General features: G+C 44.8%; 1 protein-coding gene across 1 annotated transcript in view; it reads left to right on the forward strand.

Annotated features, from left to right (window-relative positions):
* INO80 (INO80 complex ATPase subunit) overlaps positions 1-22361 on the forward strand; it is an 85574-nt gene that overhangs the window by 30613 nt on the left and 32600 nt on the right. Inside the window, exons 14-25 of the mRNA XM_068161439.1 lie at positions 392-487; positions 2795-2854; positions 3455-3597; positions 4864-4948; positions 5793-5910; positions 6884-6969; positions 8047-8214; positions 8637-8770; positions 9561-9628; positions 11131-11224; positions 12352-12529; positions 19168-19308. Coding sequence (XP_068017540.1) covers positions 392-487; positions 2795-2854; positions 3455-3597; positions 4864-4948; positions 5793-5910; positions 6884-6969; positions 8047-8214; positions 8637-8770; positions 9561-9628; positions 11131-11224; positions 12352-12529; positions 19168-19308 — 1371 coding nt within the window. The remainder of the gene's footprint in view (positions 1-391; positions 488-2794; positions 2855-3454; positions 3598-4863; positions 4949-5792; positions 5911-6883; positions 6970-8046; positions 8215-8636; positions 8771-9560; positions 9629-11130; positions 11225-12351; positions 12530-19167; positions 19309-22361) is intronic.

Raw genomic sequence — 22361 nt, forward strand, 5'->3', positions numbered from 1 at the left:
GTAATGGCCCAACTTCATTGTTCACCATAGGGCTTTCTAATGTTACCTGGCGGAGTAAAGCTTGCCAGTGCCACCTGAGTTCTTTTCCTCTCCAGAATGACACCAGGGGCTGTTAGTAACGTGATGGTGGTGACTCTCAGAAACAGAGGTGTGAGCCAGGGGTGGTGTTTGTGGGTTGTTGTTACAAAATAAATATTAGTTAAACATTGGGGCTGCTCAGTTTGATTCTGTGTCCCCCTGCTGTGCTGGGAGCAAGTTTAGTTACTTTGCATGTAGCTCCCTCTCTTAGGTAGCCACTGTCATTTTGTAGCTGTAAAGCTGTGTCGAACTGTCTCTGTCCCTTCCCTCCAATTGATTTTGAGTGCCTTTTTCTTTTATGTCTGTATTCCAGAGAGAGAACATCTGGGGACCATTTTTAATTATTTCACCTGCCTCTACTTTAAACAACTGGCACCAGGAGTTTGCCAGATTTGTACCTAAGTTTAAGGTAATAAGCATGTGCAAGAAAGCGCTTTCTGTTTCCTCAAAAGCAAATTGGTTTGTTCTCTTGAGTTCTTTGCCACATCTGGATGATTTATTACCTTGGAGTTTGAAAGTCTGTAATGGTCTTGAGTGTTTGTTTTTTTTTCCCCTGTTGTTTTTTATGGAGTGTTCATTATGTAGTGTTTAAAAAATGGTTATACTTGAATCATGATTTTCCTTTTGCAACAGCCTTCTCAGTGAGGAACTGAAGCAGGGTGGGAGTGGATGTTCCTTTCTAGTGTGTAGGCCTGGCAGCAAACACAAGAACAGTGTTTCAGTCTTAAGTACTGCCTTTAGGGTTAGAGCAGTGGTCTCAGTCATTCTTAGCAATTTGGGTAAGATAAAGATTTCATGTGAACAAAACTGAACTCTAAACAGATTGGAGGGGGAGAGAATGCAGTTGTTACTGCAGAAACAAAGGAGACTCATAGGCTGTTCAGTCTGGAGAAGAGAAGGCTCTGAGGTGACCTAATTGTGGCCTTCCAGTATCTGAAAGGGGCCTACAAGAAGGCTGAGGAGAGACTTCTCAGGATATCAGGCAGGGATAGGACTAGGGGGAATGGAATGAAGCTGGAGGTGGGGAGATTCAGGCTGGAGGTGAGGAGGAAGTTCTTCCCCATGAGAGTGGTGAAGTCCTGGAATGGGTTGTCCAGGGAGGTGGTTGGGGCCCCGTGCCTGGAGGTGTTTAAGCCCAGGCTGGATGAGGCTCTGTCCAGCCTGATCTAGTGTGGGGTGTCCCTGCCCATGGCAGGGGGGTTGGAACTAGATGATGTCCAGTTCAGGGCCCCTCAGTTTCAGAAGGACATCGAAACACTTGAATGTGTCCAGAGAAGGGCAACAAGGCTGGGGAGAGGCCTTGAGCACAGCCCTGTGAGGAGAGGCTGAGGGAGCTGGGGTTGCTTAGCCTGGAGAAGAGGAGGCTCAGGGGAGACCTCATTGCTCTCTACAGCTACCTGAAAGGTGGTTGTAGCCAGGAAGGGGTTGGTCTCTTCTCTCTAGCAACCAGCACCAGAACAAGAGGACACAGTCTCAAGCTGCGCCAGGGGAAGTTTAGGCTTGAGGTGAGGAGAAAGTTCTTCACAGAGAGAGTTGTTAGCCATTGGAATGTGCTGCCCAGGGAGGTGGTGGAGTGACCATCCCTGGAGGTGTTCAAGAAGGGATTGGATGTGGCATGATGTGTTTAGCCTCCAGGCTAAACAACCCCATCTCCCTCAGCCTCTCCTCATAGGGCTTGCGCTTAAGGCCTCTCCCCAGCCTTGTTGCCCTTCTCTGGACACTCACTCTATCTAAAAGGTTGATCGCCTTTTGGTTAGTCTGATGGTTCTTACTTGGGTCTTTATTTCAGAACTGTCGGAAGAATATTCAAATAAAGACAGTTTGAAATTTGGAGTTTGTCATTTGCAGGATAGTAATTCGAAGGCTTGTCACCACCTCTGCAGCCAGCGTTCCTCGTTGTCTTAGTTGGGTGTAGTCTTTCCGTCGGTCAGCAGATGGCAGCACACCATTATTAACCAGTAACTGGTGTCGGTGCCCGGCGAAGATCTGCTCCGAGCATTAATTAACTTTGTTAACGGATTAACAGATTTCTCTGGCAGTAGTACTAAATATATTGTGTTAAATATATTGAGACCAGGTGTTTTAACTTTAGCTTGTGTTTTTGGGGATAGCTGCCACTGGGACCACAGGGAATGCTGAGCAGGAGAGCAAGCCCTCTAAGGTGAACCGTAGCAGCTGAGGGCAGCCCTCCTTCTGCCACAAGCAAAGTCTCATTTAGAATAGAATAAACCAGGTTGGAAAAGACCTTTGAGATCATCAAGTCCAACCCATCATCCAATGCCACCTAATCAACTAACCCGTGGCACCAAGCTCCCTATCCAGTCTCTTCCTAAACACCTCCAGTGATGGTGACTCCACCACCTCCCTGGGCAGCACATTCCAATGGCCAATCACTCTTTCTGTGAAGAACTTCTTCCTGGTATCCAGCCTAAACCTCCCCTGGCACAGCTTGAGACTGTGTCCTCTTGTTCTGGTGCTGGCTGCCTGGGAGAAGAGACCAACCCCCACCTGGCTACAATCTCTCTTCTAGTTCTTGTATTGGGCATAATTTGATTGGTTTGCCTGGACTGTTCTAAGTATTTTTAAGTGCTTTCTGACTTCTCTCTGCATAAAGAAAGTTGTTTTGGAGAAAGAGTTTTGTCTTTGCATGGTATAAAAACTCCAGAGCAGCTGCCCTTATTTGACAACAATGTCTTTCTATTTTGTACTGTTCCAGGTGCTACCTTATTGGGGAAATCCCCATGATAGAAAGGTCATCAGGAAGTTCTGGAGTCAGGTAATACTGATGTGCTTTGACTGTCTCTGTTATTTGTGCACCAGAGCGAACCAGCAACTGTTACTACACCCCACCAAGCTAAATGATCTGTGGGTAGAGAGTTCTGTTTCCTCATCCATGTAGCAATGTTTTCATTAAGGTAATGCAGCAGAAGGCTTCTCCTGTGCTGAAGAGCAATTCAGTACGGGGCAATTTGGAGTTCAGCTGAAGAAACTAGAGCTCTGTAAACAAAGCAGGAAGTTTCAGTGTCAAGTACTGTTGATTCTATTTGAGTAGCCTAACTGAGGATGCCCAAGACTAGCATCCCTGCAGGCCTGTCAGGCTGTTCCTGATTTAACAATGGCATTTTGTAGGGTTTAGTGCCAGGGTCATGTCTGACACATTAAGAAGCAACTGAAATTGTTCAGGGACTAATGGGCTGAAGTCCAGACCCACCAGTTGAATAAACATGATGTAAGTAATGTAAAAAGTCAGCTGGGGAAAAATGCAGTAATAATGAGCAAAGATTATGAAACAGGCTGAAACTGCAGTATACACAGGTGAGCTTTTCCCAGTGTACTTACATTATATGGACATTTGTGTCTTATTTTCTGGTTATAGAAGACATTGTATACTCAGGATGCTCCTTTTCACGTGGTGATTACCAGTTACCAGCTCGTAGTACAGGATGTGAAGTACTTCCAGCGAGTCAAGTGGCAGTATATGGTGCTGGATGAAGCCCAAGCACTGAAGAGTAGCTCCAGGTAATAAGTTAGCTGGAAGCAAAATCTTCCCTCTGTATCAACCACCTGAAGTAACGTTAAGAAAACATCAAGATTGTACAGATTGATGGAAGTTCAAATGGTCACAGAAGATCCTTTAAGTGTCTAACCTTGTTAAGTCTTTGTATAGCTCTGTGATGCTGGATTGATCCTCTAGTTTCTTTGCATTTAAATTTTCACAGTATCACCAAGGTTGGAAGAGACCTTAAAGGTCATTGAGTCCAACCTGTCACCACTGACCTCATGACTAGACCATGGCACCAAGTGCCATGTCCAATCCCCTCTTGAACACCTCCAGGTGACTCCACCACCTCCCTGGGCAGCCCATTCCAATGACAAGTGCCTCTCTCAGATTTTACTTATTTCTAGAAGGAAAGGAGAAAGTTCTTACTAACTAAAGCAGCTGTGGAGCAGAAACATGCACAGAATACAGGACAGTTAAAACAATGTGAAATGCTGTTCACTGTCTGCCCGCAACGGAAGTCTGCCTAGTGAACATTCTGTAGTCTGTAGTGTGCATTGCTTATTTTGGCTCCATTAAATGCATTGATCGCTTCTTCAGTGGCACTTCCAGACCAAAAGGAAGGTCAGAGCCCCATGAACACCATTGGCTGCAGTAAAGCCCAATCTTTGCCATTAGATGCTGTGCCAGAAAGTGGAGTGTTTGTTTCCAAGTAATGGATTTGTCCATCGTTTACTTCTCTAATTGCTTTCCCATAACCTTTGTCCAAGTTGCCACTGTACACAGTAAGCTGAAGACTGCTTTAGATGCAGCCTCATTCTGACCAGTCTGTCTCTTCAGCATTCTTTGGAAACTGAGAGGGTTGTACTGCATAACTGAGAACTCCTGCCACGGTGGCCCATACGTTTAGTGTTGTGAAGCCTGAAAAATACATGACATTCTGATTCACCATGAGTCTGGGGATGTAATTATTGTCATAATCAAGTCTTATTATGAGAATTATTATTTGGAGTAATAAAAAAAAATAATAAACATATGGTTAGGAAAAAAAATTGAATAAATGATGAAAGTTTCTTTGTCATTTCTAAAAGGTTCCTTCTTCCCGTAATTGTCTTTTGAAAGGCTGGGGAGTAGCTGTAATAGTTTCACCCAGTGACCTCCAAAAATTATTTGGGAAGGTCACTGGAAGCAAATGGTCTTAAAATACCATAGTGCTTCATATCCTTCTGCAATATAAAACAGTCTTAATGATTTTTCTTTCTTTCTTTCTTCATTTTATTCATCAGTGTTCGTTGGAAGATCCTACTACAGTTCCAGTGTCGAAACAGGTTGCTGTTGACTGGGACCCCAATCCAGAACACAATGGCTGAGGTATTCAGGAGCTCACAAGAGTGGACTTCTCTGTATAAAAAGAATATGCACTAAATACATGTGATCATAGAATCAGTCAGGGTTGGAAGGGACCACAAGGATCATCTAGTTCCAACCCCCCTGCCATGGACAGGGACACCTCACACTAGATCAGGCTGCCCAGAGCCTCATCCAGCCTGCTCTTAAACACCTCCAGGGATGGGGCCTCAACCACCTCCCTGGACAACCCATTCCAGGGTTTCACCACTCTCATGGAGAAGAACTTCCTCCTCACATCCAGTCTGAATCTCCCCACCTCCAGCTTTATTCCATTCCCCCATGTCCTATCACTACCTGAGATCCTGAGCAGTCCCTCCCCAGCCTTCTTGTAGGCCCCCTTCAGATACTGGAAGGCCACAATGAGGACACCTCGTATTTGTGTGATTGTGGGATCATGCTTGTAGCAAAGCACTGCTGGACACACATGGGATCAGCTGTGGTAGGGAAAATTTGGAAGTGTGCCACACAGACGGAAATAAAACTGGAGGTACCTGCTGGTTAATAATAACTTGATTATAGGACAAAATCTATTCTTGAGGCCTTTCCTTCTGTTGACTTGAAATCATTGTGCGATGTGTCTCACTGCTTTCTGATGGTGTTTTGTTAAGTTGATGTATCTGACATTTGTTGAGAGCAGCATGTGGGAAGAGGATACAGCTGGGGTTTTGTTTAGTTTTGCCATGTCTTGTGATCTAGTGGAGTGATTTTGCTCATAAAAAGCTGGAAGTGTTTGGGATCCCCCAGTTACCTTGTCCACAGCAGGGTGACTTCATTGCTGATCTGCTGTTTTCTTCTCCCCTTTTAGCTGTGGGCCCTGCTGCATTTTATCATGCCAACGCTGTTTGACTCCCACGAAGAGTTCAATGAGTGGTTTTCAAAGGACATAGAGAGCCATGCAGAGAACAAATCTGCCATTGATGAGAGTGAGTGCAGTGTGTAACTGCAGTGGTTCTTATACTAAAAATCTGTGCTCTTCTCCAACTACCAATGGATAAACTCTTATTTTGTGTGTGAGAAGTCTAAAGGAGAGGCTGCATGATGGGATTGGAATGTTACAGATATTTGTCCATAGTTTATGTCAAAAATGTGTGTTTCTGACTGTGTTGTCTTAGGTGTGATGAGTAGAAAAGCATGTAGTGAAAATGTTGATTTGCTGCTTGTCTCCAGCCATTGTCCTTTCCAAACACATGAACACAAATATTTTGTTTCTAAGGGGACTTCTCTTGCTCCTGAGAGTTATAAGTTCTGAACATCACAAGTGTGAGGCAAAGTGCTAAATACCGTTTGGACTGCAGAAGCAAAGCAGAAATGTTCTTTAAAAAAAAACCCACCAAAACCAAAGACTAAATCTTCACATGAAATTTCATGGAATAGTTATGTAGAAAAAACTTCAGGTGGATAAAAGAGCTGACCTGTAATTGGAGTAGAGCAGAGCACAGTTGGAAATTGTGACAAAAGTAAGGGCGTTAAAAGTTCTGGAGTACCCAGAATTTTGTTCTTACAGGTGATTGTAAATGCTGCAGCTGTCTGTCAGTGCAGTATGCCCTGCCCTTGTGATGCTGTAATTTTGGGCAGTGAGGTTTCAAGTTGCAATGATCTCTTTTTATGCATTAACAACGTCTCATATGAAGCTTTTGTCACTGAGTGATAAATTTAAGCCCGTATTGTTCAGCCCAGGGTAATACAGGACACGTGAAATGCTTTCATGCATCCAAAGATCTGCTTCAGTTAAGTCACAGCTTGGCACACATTACAAGAAAAATGAACAGAGAAATAGCAACTCCTACAGGGGGGGAAATGGCTGAGCAGCAAGTGACTGGATTTGTAGTAGACCACCATATAGTTTTCTTCTTTGGTGAAGTGATTGTTCCTTCTTCCCCATTCCCTGCATTTCAGACCAACTGTCCCGCTTGCACATGATCCTGAAGCCTTTCATGTTGAGAAGAATCAAGAAGGATGTGGAAAATGAGCTGTCAGATAAGGTGAGAAATACTTATCTGGAGTGAGTATTTCAACTTTAATAGTCAGAGCTCTCTTCTCTAATCTGGGTTTTGCAAACTCATTTGTCAGTCAGCATACCTGAAATACAGCTGTAAACCTTCCACAGACCTTCAGTTTGGCATGTGTAGAATCATAGAATCAATGAGGTTGGAAAAGACCTCAGAGATCATCAAGTCCAACCTGTCACCCAGCACCTCATAACTACTAAACCATGGCACCAAGTGCCACATCCAGTCCCCTCTTGAACACCTCCAGGAAAGGTGACTCTACCACCTTCCTGGGCAGCACATTCCAATTCTTTCTGTGAAGAACTTTCTCCTCACCTCCAGCCTAAACTTCTGCCATTGCATCCCAGCAAACTGATTAAATGTGAATGTAACTGTAGAACCCTGAACTAACAAAATGTTTTCCCTACTGGAAAAGTTTACTAACAATTAAAATAATAATAACAAAAAAATCTTTAAGCCTGATTAAGTTGACAGAAATATCACTAAGTGAAGGGGATTGGCATAGCAATGACTGAATGATAAACATCTCCAGTTGCCCTTGTGAAGGATTTGGCATGGCCCTTGGATTCTTCTTGCTTGCTTGTACAAAGCAAGAAATGCAACATCATGCTCTTTTCTATTGTTAGTCTCTTTGTTTCATGTGCATGTTAGCAACACTGTGTGATTCTTGTGGTCAGCAGTTTTGGGACCACTGGCTGAGTGACCTCTACTTTATTCTCATGTGCCACTCGTATTCAGAGCTGGAAAATTCCATAGACTCTATTATGTGATGCACCTGTTGTTATCATAGGCTCCTGAAACCTGCTACAGACAGCTCTAAATGGGTAGCATTTGTAGAATTGAAGACAAGTTTTCAGGTGATCAGCTGCAGGTAGAATTTTTTTCAGAGCTCCCTAAGAATCCATTTACTGAGTTGTGCTCACATACCTCTGAAGGTCTGTGTAAGTTCTGTTTTCCTTAAGATGTATTTCTCTCTGCTTTGTGTGTACTCATGTGGTCATCCTCCTTTTCAGAGACAGAAAAGGCTAAATCTCCATTACTGTGTTGCAGATTGAAATTCTTATGTACTGCCAGCAGACAAGTCGACAGAAGCTGTTGTACCAAGCTCTGAAAAACAAAATCTCTATTGATGACCTCCTGCAGTCCTCAATGGGCACTACTCAGCAAGCACAGACCACCACTAGTAGTCTCATGAATCTAGTCATGCAGTTCAGGAAGGTAAGGCTATCTTAAGAAATAAGTGGACTCATTTGTTAGCACAGAACTAAAATATGGCTTCTAGAACACACCATAGTAAAAAACATCCTGGCACAGGCGAGGAAGCTGGCACACACTTCAGTTGTGTTACTGATGCAGTGTAACATGATGTTGGGGTGGAAGAGCTTTAGCCAAATGGTGTGTGCATCTGCTAACTGTTTTGGTTCCAAATGGGTTGTTGAAGGAGGTTATTCACTTGGGAAATTGACAATAGCTCTTATGTGACTAGGAAAACATAGGATGCAGTAATCAACTGTCAGTAGATGTACTAAAATAGCTGTGACATCCTGGTCAGTATTAACACTTTAGTGATCAGTAGTCTCAGCTGATTTGGGACGTAAATGCTGCATTGGTCTAAACTACTTCTCTCCTCTCTCTTGCAGGTGTGCAATCATCCAGAGCTGTTTGAGCGACAAGAAACTTGGTCTCCATTTCACATCTCCCTAAAGCCATACCAGATTTCAAAGTTCATCTACCGTCACGGACAGATCAGGGTCTTCAACCACTCACGGGACAGGCAAGCCTACTCCACTTCCTCTCCACCTTAGCATGTTCAGTATTATTGCATAGACTTATTTTAGCTTTGTGAAGGCTCATTAACTTCCTTACCTGAGCTACTTAAGTGACATTGGCCAAGCAATGCATTCCTCTTATTCTTTTGTTCATTCAGCTGTGAAGCATCTGATATCTGATGCTCCTTTCTTGATGGCCTCCTGATCATGCCTTGCATTGAATAAGACAGTCAGGGAAAGGGATTTAGAGTTGTTGCTGATGATGTGAAATAGAATTAAACTTTGAAATAGTTATTTAAGAAAAAAACCCCCAAAACACCTTGTTTCCCTTCAGTGAGTTTTCCTGTTGAAGGAAGCTGTTAGTACCTTCTGTTGTGACACGATATATCGTCAGCATCTGCTTGTTCCTTGACAGCTTTTAATGCTTTCCTTGGATGAATAGAAGCTGCATGAGTGCAGTTTGGTATGTTTTTCTCTGTGACAATACATGATTCATAACTGAATGCCAACAAAGTTACAAGTGCTAGGGCAGAGATGAGAAAGCCATGTTTGAAGAGGAGACTGGCTGTTCTACAGGGGTAAAATACAGTTCCAGAGCAATGGTGTGCCTCAGCACTGAATTAACAGCAGTGCGTGTGGACTGGTGATGCCATGCAATTCCAGACACCCAGAGTGCTGAAACACAGGTGAAAAACCTGAGTGGTTACTTTGCATTTCCTACAGGCTGTGTAATTGAACATCAGGTGTGTTAAGACCTTCTTACTGATTGTTTGGGTTTGTTGCTTTCATTTTCAGGTGGTTACGGGTTTTGCTTTCGCCATTTGCACCAGACCACATCCAGCAGTCTCTCTTCCATAGGAAGGGTAGGTTTAGAGTCCTACACTTACATATGTCTTACTTGGGGGGGAAGGACTGAGAGGCCAGATCAATTGGTCCTCTGAGATAATATGATTGGAATTTAAGTTCTCCTAGCCTTTGTAGTTAGACCTGTATTTCATTTGCTTGATGAGGGAATGGATGGAAGCAGCCAGAAGAATAATCTATGAATGACTTACTGTTTAGTCACTGCTTAATCCTACTACAGTCTCTTGTTCCATTTTTATGTCTTGTTTTAGCTTCATGGGATTCACATTTTTAGTCTAATGCAAATTTTTCACCAATTCAGAGAATCTTGGAGTCATTCCAGTACATTCTGTATTGTGTGTTGAAGTGCCAACTTCTTTGTCACGTAGAAAGTAGATGAGATGCAAGTGACCCAGGGTCTAATCAATGAACAAAAGCCCTGCATAATCTGCTTGCCTTGTCAAATACAATTTATTCTTATAGGTGATGGAGTTTTTATTTTCTGCTGAAGAGAGCTAAATAGACTGTTCAGCTGCTGGGATGGGGAAATCTTGGGGAGAAAAATTCTGGGAAGATACTGGCTGTATTACTATACTGAAGTCTGTTAGCTTGGACCTCTTCAGCTGGGCAAAACCCTTTTCAGTTGAGACCACTCAGATGAAGCTACAGAATCATAGAATCAATGAGGTTGGAAAAGATCTCAAAGATCATCAAGTCATCAAGCACCAAGTGCCATGTCCAGTCCCCTCTTGAACACCAGCAGGTGACTCCAACACCTCCCTGGGCAGCACATTCCAATGGCTAACAACTCTCTTTGTGAAGAACTTTCTCCTCACCTCCAGCCTAAACCTCCCCTGGTGCAGTTTGAGGCTGTGTTCTCGTTCTGGTGCTGATTGCCTGGGAGAAGAGACCAACCCCCTCCTGGCTACAACCACCCTTCAGGTAGTTGTAGACAGCAATAAGGTCTCTGCTGAGCCTCCTCTTCTCCAGGCTAAACAATCCCAGCTCCCTCAGCCTCTCCTTGTAGGGCTTGTGCTCGAGGGCTCTCCCCAGCCTTGTTGCCCTTCTCTGGACACATTTTAAGAGTCTTAATGTCCTTCTGAAACTGAGGGGCCCACAACTGGACACAGGACTCAAGGTGTGGCCTAACCAGTGCAGAGTCCAGGGGCAGAATGACTTCCCTGCTCCTGCTGGCCACACTGTTCCTGATGCAGGCTGAAGTTTGCACTTGTTTGTAGCGCTCTACTTCTGAATGTCTTGCTGATTATTCTGGTCTCTGTTTTGGTTCTCATAACTGACTTTGTCTTTTAGGCATACCATAAAAGGATAAAATGGTTCTGGGAATGTAATTTTTGTGTAGAAGTTAAAAAATGTAAATACTTGAATGCTGTGCAGTGCACATGGTGGGGGTCTGTCATATGTCAGAAAAAGTGTGTCTTGAATTGATGAAGTGAATGTGTTGTTTTCAGCTGTGAGTGTCTGTGAGATGTGTTGGCCTAACTTCAGTATTTCTGTGCTGCAGGCATCAATGAAGAAAGCTGTTTCTCCTTCCTCCGGTTCATTGATGTCTCTCCCGCAGAAATGGCAAACCTCATGAATCAGGGACATTTAGCCAGGTGAGGGCAACTTTTTGGTTTTTTCACTTGTAGTAATTGCAGGTGATGCTAGAGGCATCTCTCTGTAAAACTGTGTTTTCTGTGCCTCCTGATAATATAATTTGTCTATTGCTGTTTAATGGAACAGCTCCTGGGGTGTTCCTCCACGCACAGAGCACCATTATGCAAGGCAGTTATGATGCCTCTGTCAAAAGAAAACCTCTGGTACAGATTTGAATTGTAAATAAACAAGATGGTCAGAGGGTGACAGAAGAGTTTGCTTAGACTCACAGTGTAGATTGCTGGTGTTACCTAGCACAAAATCCAGACTTCTGAAGGCCATTTTACTGCAGGGCTTACCAAGTGGGCTTGAATTATGTTTTGATACACCTGGAATGAGCTTGTGCTGCAATAGTTGTTCTTCATCCAAGCTGTATTGTTTGTTTTCCACATGTCATGTTTTTAACATGGAATGGAATTCCAAGCCATAGTCTAATGATAATGGCTTTTTAGCATCATGAACTGTCTTGCCTCAGACAGGGAGATGATCTGTTAGTGTCCTCTGCAAGGGACAGTACTCTGACTGAAGTTACATAGTGTAACATATGAAGTAACATAGTGTTACATAGTGTTACATACATACTGTAAGAAATTGGAGATTAAAAGCAAGTTTTTTACCAAATAAAGGTGTTTTGCTTAGGGCTTTGCAAGAGTGATATTCTTCTGTTGTTGTGGTTGTTTGTATTTCAGTAACATAATACAGATTTCTCCCTGATCTATCTGAACTTGAGGACAAATTTTTGCATTAATTATGCAGACTTAGGAGCAATTAATATATGGAGCAGTTGACAGAGAAGTCAGTGTGCAATTTTAAGTAGTAGTGGCCAACTCAGCCTTGACCCTTTTACACAAAGTGCTTGAAAGTGTATTCTGAATCACATAGGTTCAGATAAGCCACCTTAGAAAATTAAAGTAGGAGTAGTATAGCTGGGAGATGTCCTTCAAGAATTATTGCCTAGGAGTCAGGACACTGGGAGCCTGAAATGCTGAAATAAAACACTTGTGTCAAAGAATGCTACCTTGTAAATGCACTCAAGCCTTCCTTTCACAAAGCAGTGAGTAACTGTATCTACTGTGTTGTGTTCCAGATGGTTAGCTCTTTTCCTGTCGCTGAAGGCGTCCTACAGGCTCCATCACCTGCGCTCCTGGATGGAGACAGAAGGGGAGAAGCAGCAGGGGTCATGTTTTCTGGGGAGCAGGGATTTCTTGCTTGATGTAAATTTCCCACTGTCTTTCCCTAACTTGCACAGCTGCACTTTGCTACAGGTAAGCAAAATTCCTGTGTTGTGAACACAGCAGCAAATCCCCATGAGCAAGGAACTGCTAAAATCTTTCTCTCCTTATAAAACAGACACACTTGAAAACAGGATGACTTTATTAGATGTAGTTACAAAAGTTCAGGCTGCTGGGCAGAAAAATAGTATAACTGCTGTCATCCTCCTGTGTGGTGACACATTTCCAAACTTGCTGTAGAACATAAATCAGTTGAACTGGGAGTCCTACTAGAGGAGCAGCAGAGCTAGACCCAAGATTTGTCAGGGATGGTTGTTTAAGAAGGAATTGGGGATGGTTATTTAAGAAGCATGTAAGCTTCAGGGTTCTGTAATGTTTTTCTACATAGAGAGTGTTTTCTTTCTGACTAAAACTCATTCTTCTCAGATTCAATACACTTAGCAGCAACTGTGGAAAGCAGAGACTTCAGCCTAGCAGGGTTTCAGGGTTGTTGAGCAAACATTGCTGATGGTGTCTTTCTACTCTGAAGTTTGCCTCTGCTACTCTCTGGTAGACTCCAGATGTTTCTGTCTGACTCTGTAATGCAAGGTCATTTTCTCTAATCTTTTGCCTGAGATGTGTGGGAAGGTTTTGTCTTTTTATGAGTAAACTGTTGTTGATTTCCTGAGTTAGGTTATAGCTCCATTGATTTGTTTCTCTGGGAAGTAAGTTCACCAAAGTGCTAGCATAGAGTCAGGAAAGCATATAGTGCACTTAGCAGATAGGCAGGGAAAAAAACCCTCTTCTGAAACAGTGAGATTGTGCCAGATTTCTCTAGGGAATATTGCTTCTGTTCGTGAGTCTGGAAGGGGAAAGGAGATAGCCAGAATTCAATTGAATAGTGTGTAGAGGAAGTTGAAATTGAAGAGGCATAAGCAGTAGGAAACCAACTTTGGACTAGGTGTCATGTTTTGCAGTGTTAACAGCAAAGCCAATAAACTGAGTCGTCCTAGTTATCAAACAAAGAGTGAGCCAAGTGAGTGTGTATGCCAGTTAACTCTGGCTGTGCTGGTCTTTAAATAGTCTGTGTCTTCATGTCTAGCTCCACAAAGTGTCTGCACTATGTGGATTTACTTTCATGGTTTTTTGAGATCACATTCAGCTGCTTGCGTCCCGACCGTGTAATGCTTATTTCCGAGACCATGCTCAAGTTCTGCCCTCTTGTTGATATGGTTAAGGAAAACTTGTGTGGTGTCACAAGTCACAGAATTGTCAGGGTTGGAAGGGACCTCGAAGATCATCTAGTTCCAACCCCCCTGCCATGGGCAGGGGCACCTCACACTAGATCAGGTTGCCCAGAGCCACATCCAGCCTGGCTTTAAAAACCCCCAGGGATGAGGCTTCCACCACCTCCCTGGGCAACCTCCACCACCCTCATGGTGAAGAACGTTTTCCTAACATCTAATCTAAATCTCCCCTTTTCTAACTTGGAGCCATTCTCCCTAGTCCTATCACTACTCAACACCCTAAAAAGTTTCTCACCAGCTTTCTTGTAGGCCCCCTTTACATGTTGGAAGGCTAAAATAAGGTCTCCTTGGAGCCTTCTCTTCTCCAAACTGAACAGCCCCAACTCGCTCAGCCTGTCCTCATGGGAGGGTTGCTCCAGCCCTCTGATCATCCTCATGGCCCTTCTCTGGACGTGCTCCAGCCTGTCCATATCTTTGTTGTGGTCGGGATAATAGATGTTGCAGCTTAACAGTGAAGGAGGGGAAGATGATTTCAGAAGTTGTATGCACTTAGGGAAAGCGTTAGTCATTTCTGCGTGTGTAGAAAGACAGTCTGGATCTTTACATAACTTTTGGGTTAGTGTGTGTGTAAATACTGAAGTGAAAGTGTTTATGTGCTCTTAAAGAGGAGGGGTGAGTTAGCCTGAGAGATGCTAAATATGAAATGTGGGATATGTGCACGTAGGTTTCAACACTGGCAGTGAAACATGAAGCATTTGGATAGGCTACAGACCGCCTTGTAGCACAGCTTGGCAAGACTGAAATGTATTGTTTGTTTTCTCCAGTTAATTTCTGTTCTTTGAGGAGCTCATTAGTTGTGACTTGGGAGGTCCTAGTGCAGTCACCCTGGCTAGTGACTGACTGTAGCAGTTTGGGCTGGGTGCCCTCTGCTGTGTTCATATGAGGGGTACTTCCTGTGTCCAAAAGCCCAGCCCAGAGGGGTGGACACAGGAAGCCAGGTATCTCATCCCATGATTCCCTGCACCACTATCAGTTCTTGGTGCGGGGTCTGGTGCTTTCTCTTTCTTCCCTCACTGCCACCCGGTGACTAGGGAGAGATGTCTCCTGGCCTTGGGCCTGGTTAGGCCCAGTGCTGGGGGCATGGGCAGTCTCAGATCTGGCCAGCTGAGACTAGCTTAGTAGCGGGATGGGAGGGGGAAGAAGGAGCCCTAGGGGTCTTGGGTGTACCCTCAGGTGGGGAGGGTGTCTGCCTCAACCCATCTCACTGATGTAACCAGTACCTGTCACATAGAAAGCAGGCAGCTGAGGAGCAGAGTTCACCGGTGTGGGCAGCACAGCATACCTGTGATTACACCAGTGAATCTAAAAGAAGGTTAGCCCCACAGTTATGCCAGATTCCTTAGACCTGTTTTATAACCTGCATGTTAAGACAAATTACCACCTGGAGGTGCTTGGTATGTTAGCACAGTTTTGTTTGCACAGCAAGGAGGCACAGAATTGGACTTGAAAGACAACCCGGCCTTTACATGCCAGTCTCTTAGCAGCGTGCATCATGAATGAAGATCTCATCTTAGTCCAGATTTGAGAACCTTTCCATGTGAAGTTCCCAGAGGTTTCCTCTAGGGCTTCATAAGATAGTAACATGTTGAGAGTGGGAAGGGAGAGAAACAGAGGAAAAAGGAAGTGGTGTAAATCTGGAAAGGCTTTTCTTAACTGCTCAGATCAGCACTTCCGATGCAAGAGAAGAGCTATGAAAATAAGTTGCTAGACAAAAAAACCACCACCCCCCACGTTTATTTTTAACACTTCTCTCTGAAACTGAGGTAGCATCTGTCTAAAGATAGTTTCTTTATGGGAACACACAAATCCTTTGCCCTGTGAGATTGCTTCATTCACTTTACTCAGCACCTCCACAGCATGATTTAACTTGTATACATTCATTTCAAGCTCCCTGACCTGTTGAGGTGAACCCTTCCTCCCCTTTGCTTTCCTAATCTTCTTTCTATAAAAAAGTGAGGTTAAGATGCTGGCACCCATATTGATGTGTGACTCTACTGGCAATACAGGAGGGCCTCTTTCAATGCTTGCTTTGGATTGCATCCATGTGGTGGATGTTGTATATGTTTGTGTTTTACTGATCCTCCTCTTTGCTTCTTGGCTCTGTTGACTGAGGTATGTGATCCATGTCAGAGCTGTGGCTGTGTTGAGTTCTGTAACCTTACCCAGCCTTTTCCATGTATGTGACTGGTGGGAAGCTGGTTTCTGCTGTCCCTGTTATATCTGGTGTCTGCTCTGTTCATGAATACTTAATGGCTGTGTTTGTCAGGGAATTCAGAGAGGGGTGTTTCTTAGGTGACCTGTTCATAATTTGTGCACAGCAAGCATGGTGCTGAAAAATAAGATTAATGCCCATGTACAAGACCTACTACTAGGACTGTGTGCATATAAAATCAATATTCTTCTCTTATTTTGGATCCTTTCTTGGAAGTTTGTGTTTCTTCCTAGGTACTTCTAATTGGGCTAAAGCCACCTTTCGTGGCTCTTTGATGCTATCTTCCAAAAGAGAATTAAATAACAAACTTGCATGGGTTTGGAATTACAGTTTGTTAGCTTCCTCTCTGTCCATTTCTGGTATTCTCAATTTCCAGGAAGTGAAGTTACCAAACCCCTCTTAATGCCTACAGCTACAATCAGTATGCCAAATGCTTGCTGTTGTAAGCCTCACTGCAAAGCTCTTGTGACTGCATGCAACACTGATTCCTCTGTGTATCCCCAGTGCATGAGCCAGGGGTGGAGAGGAACTTTCAGCTAAAGCAATTCTGAATCTGTCTAGTAGCCTGCTCTTGCTGAGAGGGAAGTCATGCTTCCTGCCTGGCTCTTAGTGTCCTTTCTTTATTCCCAACCCCTGAATCCTGCCTTCACTGATGTGGGCTTGCACTGTCACATGCCTATATGAGCCAACTTAAAGGAACCTTACTTTAATGGCTGCTGAATTTGTTCTTTGATTAGATAAGTAGCTAGATAGGCTTCTGGAGGGGTGTGACAAGTTATAAAACCAGCACAAGAGTGCCACAAATATGTAATGGTGAAGGACTTCCCTATTTCAGCAGCAATGCTGGTGCTTTGTTGCTACTGTTTCTGGTCTCCAGATGAGTGAGCCAGTGCTCACATCTGTTTACCCACAGCCATGTGCTCCCAGCCTTACCTTGCCCACTGCTGTTTCAGCCCACAGCCTGTTTTAGGTGAAACTGACTTGGAGTGGAGGGACAAGGGTTTATTTTCATCTTGATCAGCATCTTAGTGAGTACAGACAGCTAGGCCAACAAGAAGGGGCTCTGCAGGGACAGGAGTGAACACGTGAAGCAGTTGTTGCTTAAGCCAGCATTACTGATAAAGAATTGCCAGTTGAGTAAGAGTTTGGAATCACTTCACATTGTGCAGTGTGGCCCAAGCTTTGACCTGTGCTTTTTACCCTGTTGAGTGTCAGTGAAACGCTGTTGTCAGCTCTTGCTGTTTTCACCTTTTATATAGAGGAGCAGATGTTCAGGCAGGGAGTATGAACTTCATTTTTCCTACCTCTAGACCACAAGGTCACACTGGCAGCTGAAAGACCCAGTTACATGCTGGGGTTGACTGATTTGTTAGGTGGTGCTAGCACCTATATACAGGAAGACTGTTTTTCTCCCTTGTCAGCAGGTTCCAGATGATACGTGCTAGCTGTTTGCATCTTACCCACCACATCTCCCTCTGGAAACAGAAAGGGCTCAGAATTCATGATCCATAATAGCCAACTACTGTGGATGCTTTTGAGCATTTTTGGACATGTGTAGATAGCTATGTGTGTGTCCAGTGTACCCCATGATACACAAGTTGCTGCTTCTGTCACATTTAAAACTTCAAACCCTGGGACTGCAGAAAATTGTGAGGCTCTGGGGTTAAAGTAGCATGCAGTTAATGTTGGTGCAGTAGGGACTGGGGCAGAACAATGCCAAAGCTTTACATACTGTTTAGATTTAAGTCAAGTGAACTGCTAGAGTTGTCAGGAGGGCACATCCTGTGACCTTATGCAGCGAGAGGTCTACCTTTTGATGGTGCTAAGAGTCTTGTTTTGTTTCCTATAATATGAAGAATAATGCTCTGCATACTAAGAAAACAGTTAACACACAACAGTTGGTTGGTCTGAATATAGAAGAGTCAGAAGAAAAACAAAGTAGCAGAAGTGTCTCAGTCTCTAAGCAGTTCATTTCATTGTTTGGTACAGATATTTACAGTAAAAAATAGAGGAGCAAAGAAAATTCATCTTTGTGTTGTTTTTCTCTGGGGAGTTGAGCATCTTAGAATCACAGAACTGTTGAAATTGGAAGAGACCTTTGAGATCATCAAGTCCAGCTGCTCTTCACAGAGCTCTCCTTTAAACTGCAGTGTCATCTCAGTGCCCCCACTTTTAAGTCAATGCATTTTGCTCTGTCAAAAGGACACAGATACACTTGTGAGGAATTCCAGGTTTTGCCTATTGGATATGTACAATATGTGTGAGAAACCAAAGTCTTCAAGATAACATTCAGGGCCATTTCCAACAGGAAAGGAAGAAAAGATGGGAGTAGATGAAAAATCCACAGATACCAGTCCAGACTAATTTTTTTCCTCTGCCCAATTTCTTTTTTCCCATGCTTCAGAACAGATAAGGGAGTAACCAGAAAGCATCCTGAGGGTCAGAGTAACTAGAATATTCCCATATTGCCTTTGTTATAAAAGCTACAGTCAAAAGCACCAAAGAAGGAAAAACTTGTCTCATAGAATCAATAAGGTTGGAAAAGACCAGAGAGATCTTCAAATCCAACCTGTCACCCAACACTTCATGACTGACTAAACCATGGCTTCAAGTGCCACGTCCAGTCCTTTTTTGAGCACCTCCAGGGATGGTGACTCCAGAATGTCCCTAGGCAGCACATTCCAATGGCCAATGACCCTTTCTGTGAAGAACCTTCTCCTCACCTTGAGCCTAAACTTCCCCTGGCACAGCTTGAGACTGTGTCCTCTTGTTCTGGTGCTGCTTGCCTGGGAGAAGAGACCAGCCCCCACCTGGCTACAACCTCCTTTCAGGTAGCTGTAGACAGCAAGAAGGTCTCCTCTGAGCCTCCTCTTCTCCAGGCTAAGCAACCCCAGCTCCCTCAGCCTCTCCTCATAGGGCTTGTGCTCCAGCTGAGCATAGAAGCAAATACTGATATGAGCTGTTCAGTCCTGACATGGTTGTGATCAGAAATGTCCTGGTAGTTACAAAAAGCTGTGTCCATTGTCCCTGCAGAAGATGTGTAGAGTTTCCTCTTTCAGAGAGAAATACTTGGTGAACATGTGTTGTGTTTTCTCTTGGGTGATTGCAAGATTTAACAGGATTGTTTTTCCTTTGCAGAGACAGTAACTTCTTGATTTTCATTTTCTTGGCAGAACCTTGTGTTCAGTAGCCACTGTAAAGCAGTTACTGGCTATTCAGACCACGTCATATATCGAAGGAGATCAGCTACCTCATGTGTACGGTGCTGCCAGGTGACTGAGCTGCCGTCTTTCCTGTGCATAGCCAGCCCACGGGTAAGTCCAAGTGGAGTTGTAAATTATGTGGTTCTTTTCCCCTATTGTGTTTTAAATCTTGCTGGAATTGTGTGCTAGGAACAGGATGATCTATTAGTTTCTTTTGGTTGGGTAAAACTGTTGTGAGGATATCCTTTCGCTGCAGTATTCAATAGTGGGATTTTTCATAGGGGAAGTGACTCTCCTGTGGACTGAAGGGAAAAGGGATGTTGTAAGATGCACCCAACAGGAGTTATTCTGAGACACAGAGATTTCACTTTCTCTCCTCCTAAGACCTTGTTTGGTCAACTCTGATGACAAAAGGGAACTGCAGAGCAAAGTTTTTTTGAACAGGGTGTTAGTTTGCATTGCATCAGCTTATGCTCTGGAAGGGAAGCATCACATTGGAGTATGCAAGGATTAATGAGTTGTCATATTCTAAATGTTTTGGATATTAAGTGGCACTGCTTGGGACTGCCCTTCAACTATTAACTGCATTTTCAAATTACTTTTCTCTGGAGTTTCCTGGGCTGACACAAGAGACCTCTGTGAGTCACTGGCTGCTTGTTGCATTCCGTGGCAGTGCATCCTGAGAAAGCTGGGCAAAATGTGCTTGCATCAGCAGGCTAACCAGATGCTGTATTCCTAGTTACAGTTGGTGTTACTGCTGTTTTGCCAAATGAGGCTGCATGTGCAGTTACATATTGGCAGCTGGAGAAGGGAGAGTGGCAAATAAGACTTTGGGTACCACCTGCCTGCTGCCCCTTCTTGAGCTGAGTTCATCTCCGCTTGTATCACAGTATCACCAAGGTTGGAAGAGACCTCAAAGATCATCAAGTCCAACCTGTCACCACAGAGCTCATGACTAGACCATGGCACCAAGTGCCACATCCAATCCCCTCTTGAACACCTCCAGGGATGGTGACTCCACCACCTCCCTGCCTGGGCAGCACATTCCAAGGGCTAACAACTCTCTCAGTGAAGAACTTTCTCCTCACCTCCAGCCTAAACTTTCCCTGGTGCAGCTTGAGACTGTGTCCTCTTGTTCTGGGGCTGGTTGTTAGAGAGAAGGGACCAACCCCTTCCTGGCTACAACCACCTTTCAGGTAGCTGTAGAGAGCAATGAGGTCTCCCCTGAGCCTCCTCTTCTCCAGGCTAAACAACCCCAGCTCCCTCAGCCTCTCCTCATAGGGCTGTGCTCAAGGCCTTCCCCAGCCTTGTTGCCCTTCTCTGGACACCTTCAAGTGTCTCAATGTCCTTCTTAAACTGAGGGGCCCAGAACTAGACACAGGACTCAAGGTGTGGCCTAACCAGTGCAGAGTCCAGGGGCACAATGACCTCCCTGCTCCTGCTGGCCACACTATTCCTAATGCAGGCCAGGATGCCATTGGCCTTTTTGGCCACCTGGGCACACTACTGGCTCATGTTTGGGCGGCTGTCAATCAGCACCCCCAGGTCCCTCTCTGTTTGGCAGCTCTAGGGGCCAGGAATCCAACTGAATTCTCAGAATGACAGATCCCTTCCCAGTCACAGCACACTGCTTGGGTCAAGAACAAGCAGTTATTCTGAGAACAAGATGTGAAAACTGCTACTTCTGCAGATTCCTTTGATTTGATGCCCCTTGTACTTGTACTTGCAGTGCAGATGAATGTGTTGAATATTCCCTATACATGAGAAAGGGAGGAGAGGGGCTCAGAAGGCTCCAGAGGAAAGGGAAGGGAAAGATGAGGAGAGATGACAGCTGACACATTCTAGTGAATACAAGTTGCTTGTTTTGGCTTGGCTGGTGTATCAAAATGAAGTGGAGGCATTGCTTTTTGTTTCTAGGAATACAAAGACTTAATTTTACGCTTGTTAGAAGCATTTGGCAGGAGTGTGGAAGACCTGAAGCAGCAGAAAGAGCACATATGCTGTCAGAGTCAGAAACCTTAGCCTTCTGTTGGTGTTTGACCTGCCATGGAGATTGGGAAGTTAATGGAGTGAATGATAGGAATAGGAGCTTGTGGTTATGTAGCAGCTGAGGAGGGGCTTCAGTGCTGTAGTTTTCTTTCTATGTAGGCAGTTTTCCGCAGTACAGACAGGCCTCAGGTAACTTGGAGGATGAATCTTGTATTCCTGTATTCATAGTATCTGTCAGGGTTGGAAGGGACCACAAGGATCAGCTAGTTCCAACCCCCCTGCCATGGGCAGGGACACCCCACACTAGATCAGGCTGGACAGAGCCTCATCCAGCCTGGTCTTAAACACCCCCAGGGACGGGGCCTCGACCACCTCCCTGGACAACCCATTCCAGGGCTTCACCACTCTCATGGTGAAGAACTTCCCCCTCACATCCAGCCTGAATCTCCCCACCTCCAGCTTCATTCCATTCCCCCTAGTCCTATCACTACCTGAGATCCTGAGCAGTCCCTCCCCAGCCTTCCTGTAGGCCCCCTTCAGATACTGGAAGGCCACAATGAGGTCACCTTGGAGCCTTCTCTTCTGCAGACTGAACAGCCCCAACTCCTTCAGTCTGTCCTCATAGGAGAGGTGCTCCAGCCCTCTGATCATCCTCGTGGCCCTTCTCTGGACACCTTCCAGCACCTCCAGATCCCTCTTGTAATAGGGGCTCCTGAACTGGACACAGTACTCCAGGTGGGGTCTCACCAGAGCTGAGTAGAGGGGGAGGATCACCTCTCTTGACCTGCTGGCCACACTTCTCTTGATGCAGCCCAGGATCTGATTGGCTTTGCGGGCTGCAAGTGCACACTGAGAGCTCATGTTGAGCTTTTTGTCCACCAGCACCCCCAAGTCTCTCTCCTCTGGGCTGCTTTCCAGCCAGTCACTGCCCAGCCTGGATTTGTGCCTGGGATTGCCTCGACCCAGATGCAGGACCCTGCACTTGCTCTCATTGAACCTCATGAGGTTGGCCTGTGCCCACCTCTCCAGCCTGTCAAGGTCCCTCTGGATGGCCTCCCTTCCCTCCAGCCTGTCTGCTGCACCACACAGCTTGGTGTCATCAGCAAACTTGCTGAGGGTGCACTCAGTGCCACTGTCCATGGCACCCACAAAGATGTTGAACAAGACAGGTCCCA

The sequence above is a fragment of the Melanerpes formicivorus genome, unplaced genomic scaffold (assembly GCF_026170545.1).
Source record: "Melanerpes formicivorus ecotype bairdi unplaced genomic scaffold, bMelFor1.0.p_v2 SCAF_58, whole genome shotgun sequence".
In the NCBI taxonomy this organism is placed as follows: Eukaryota; Metazoa; Chordata; class Aves; order Piciformes; family Picidae; genus Melanerpes; species Melanerpes formicivorus.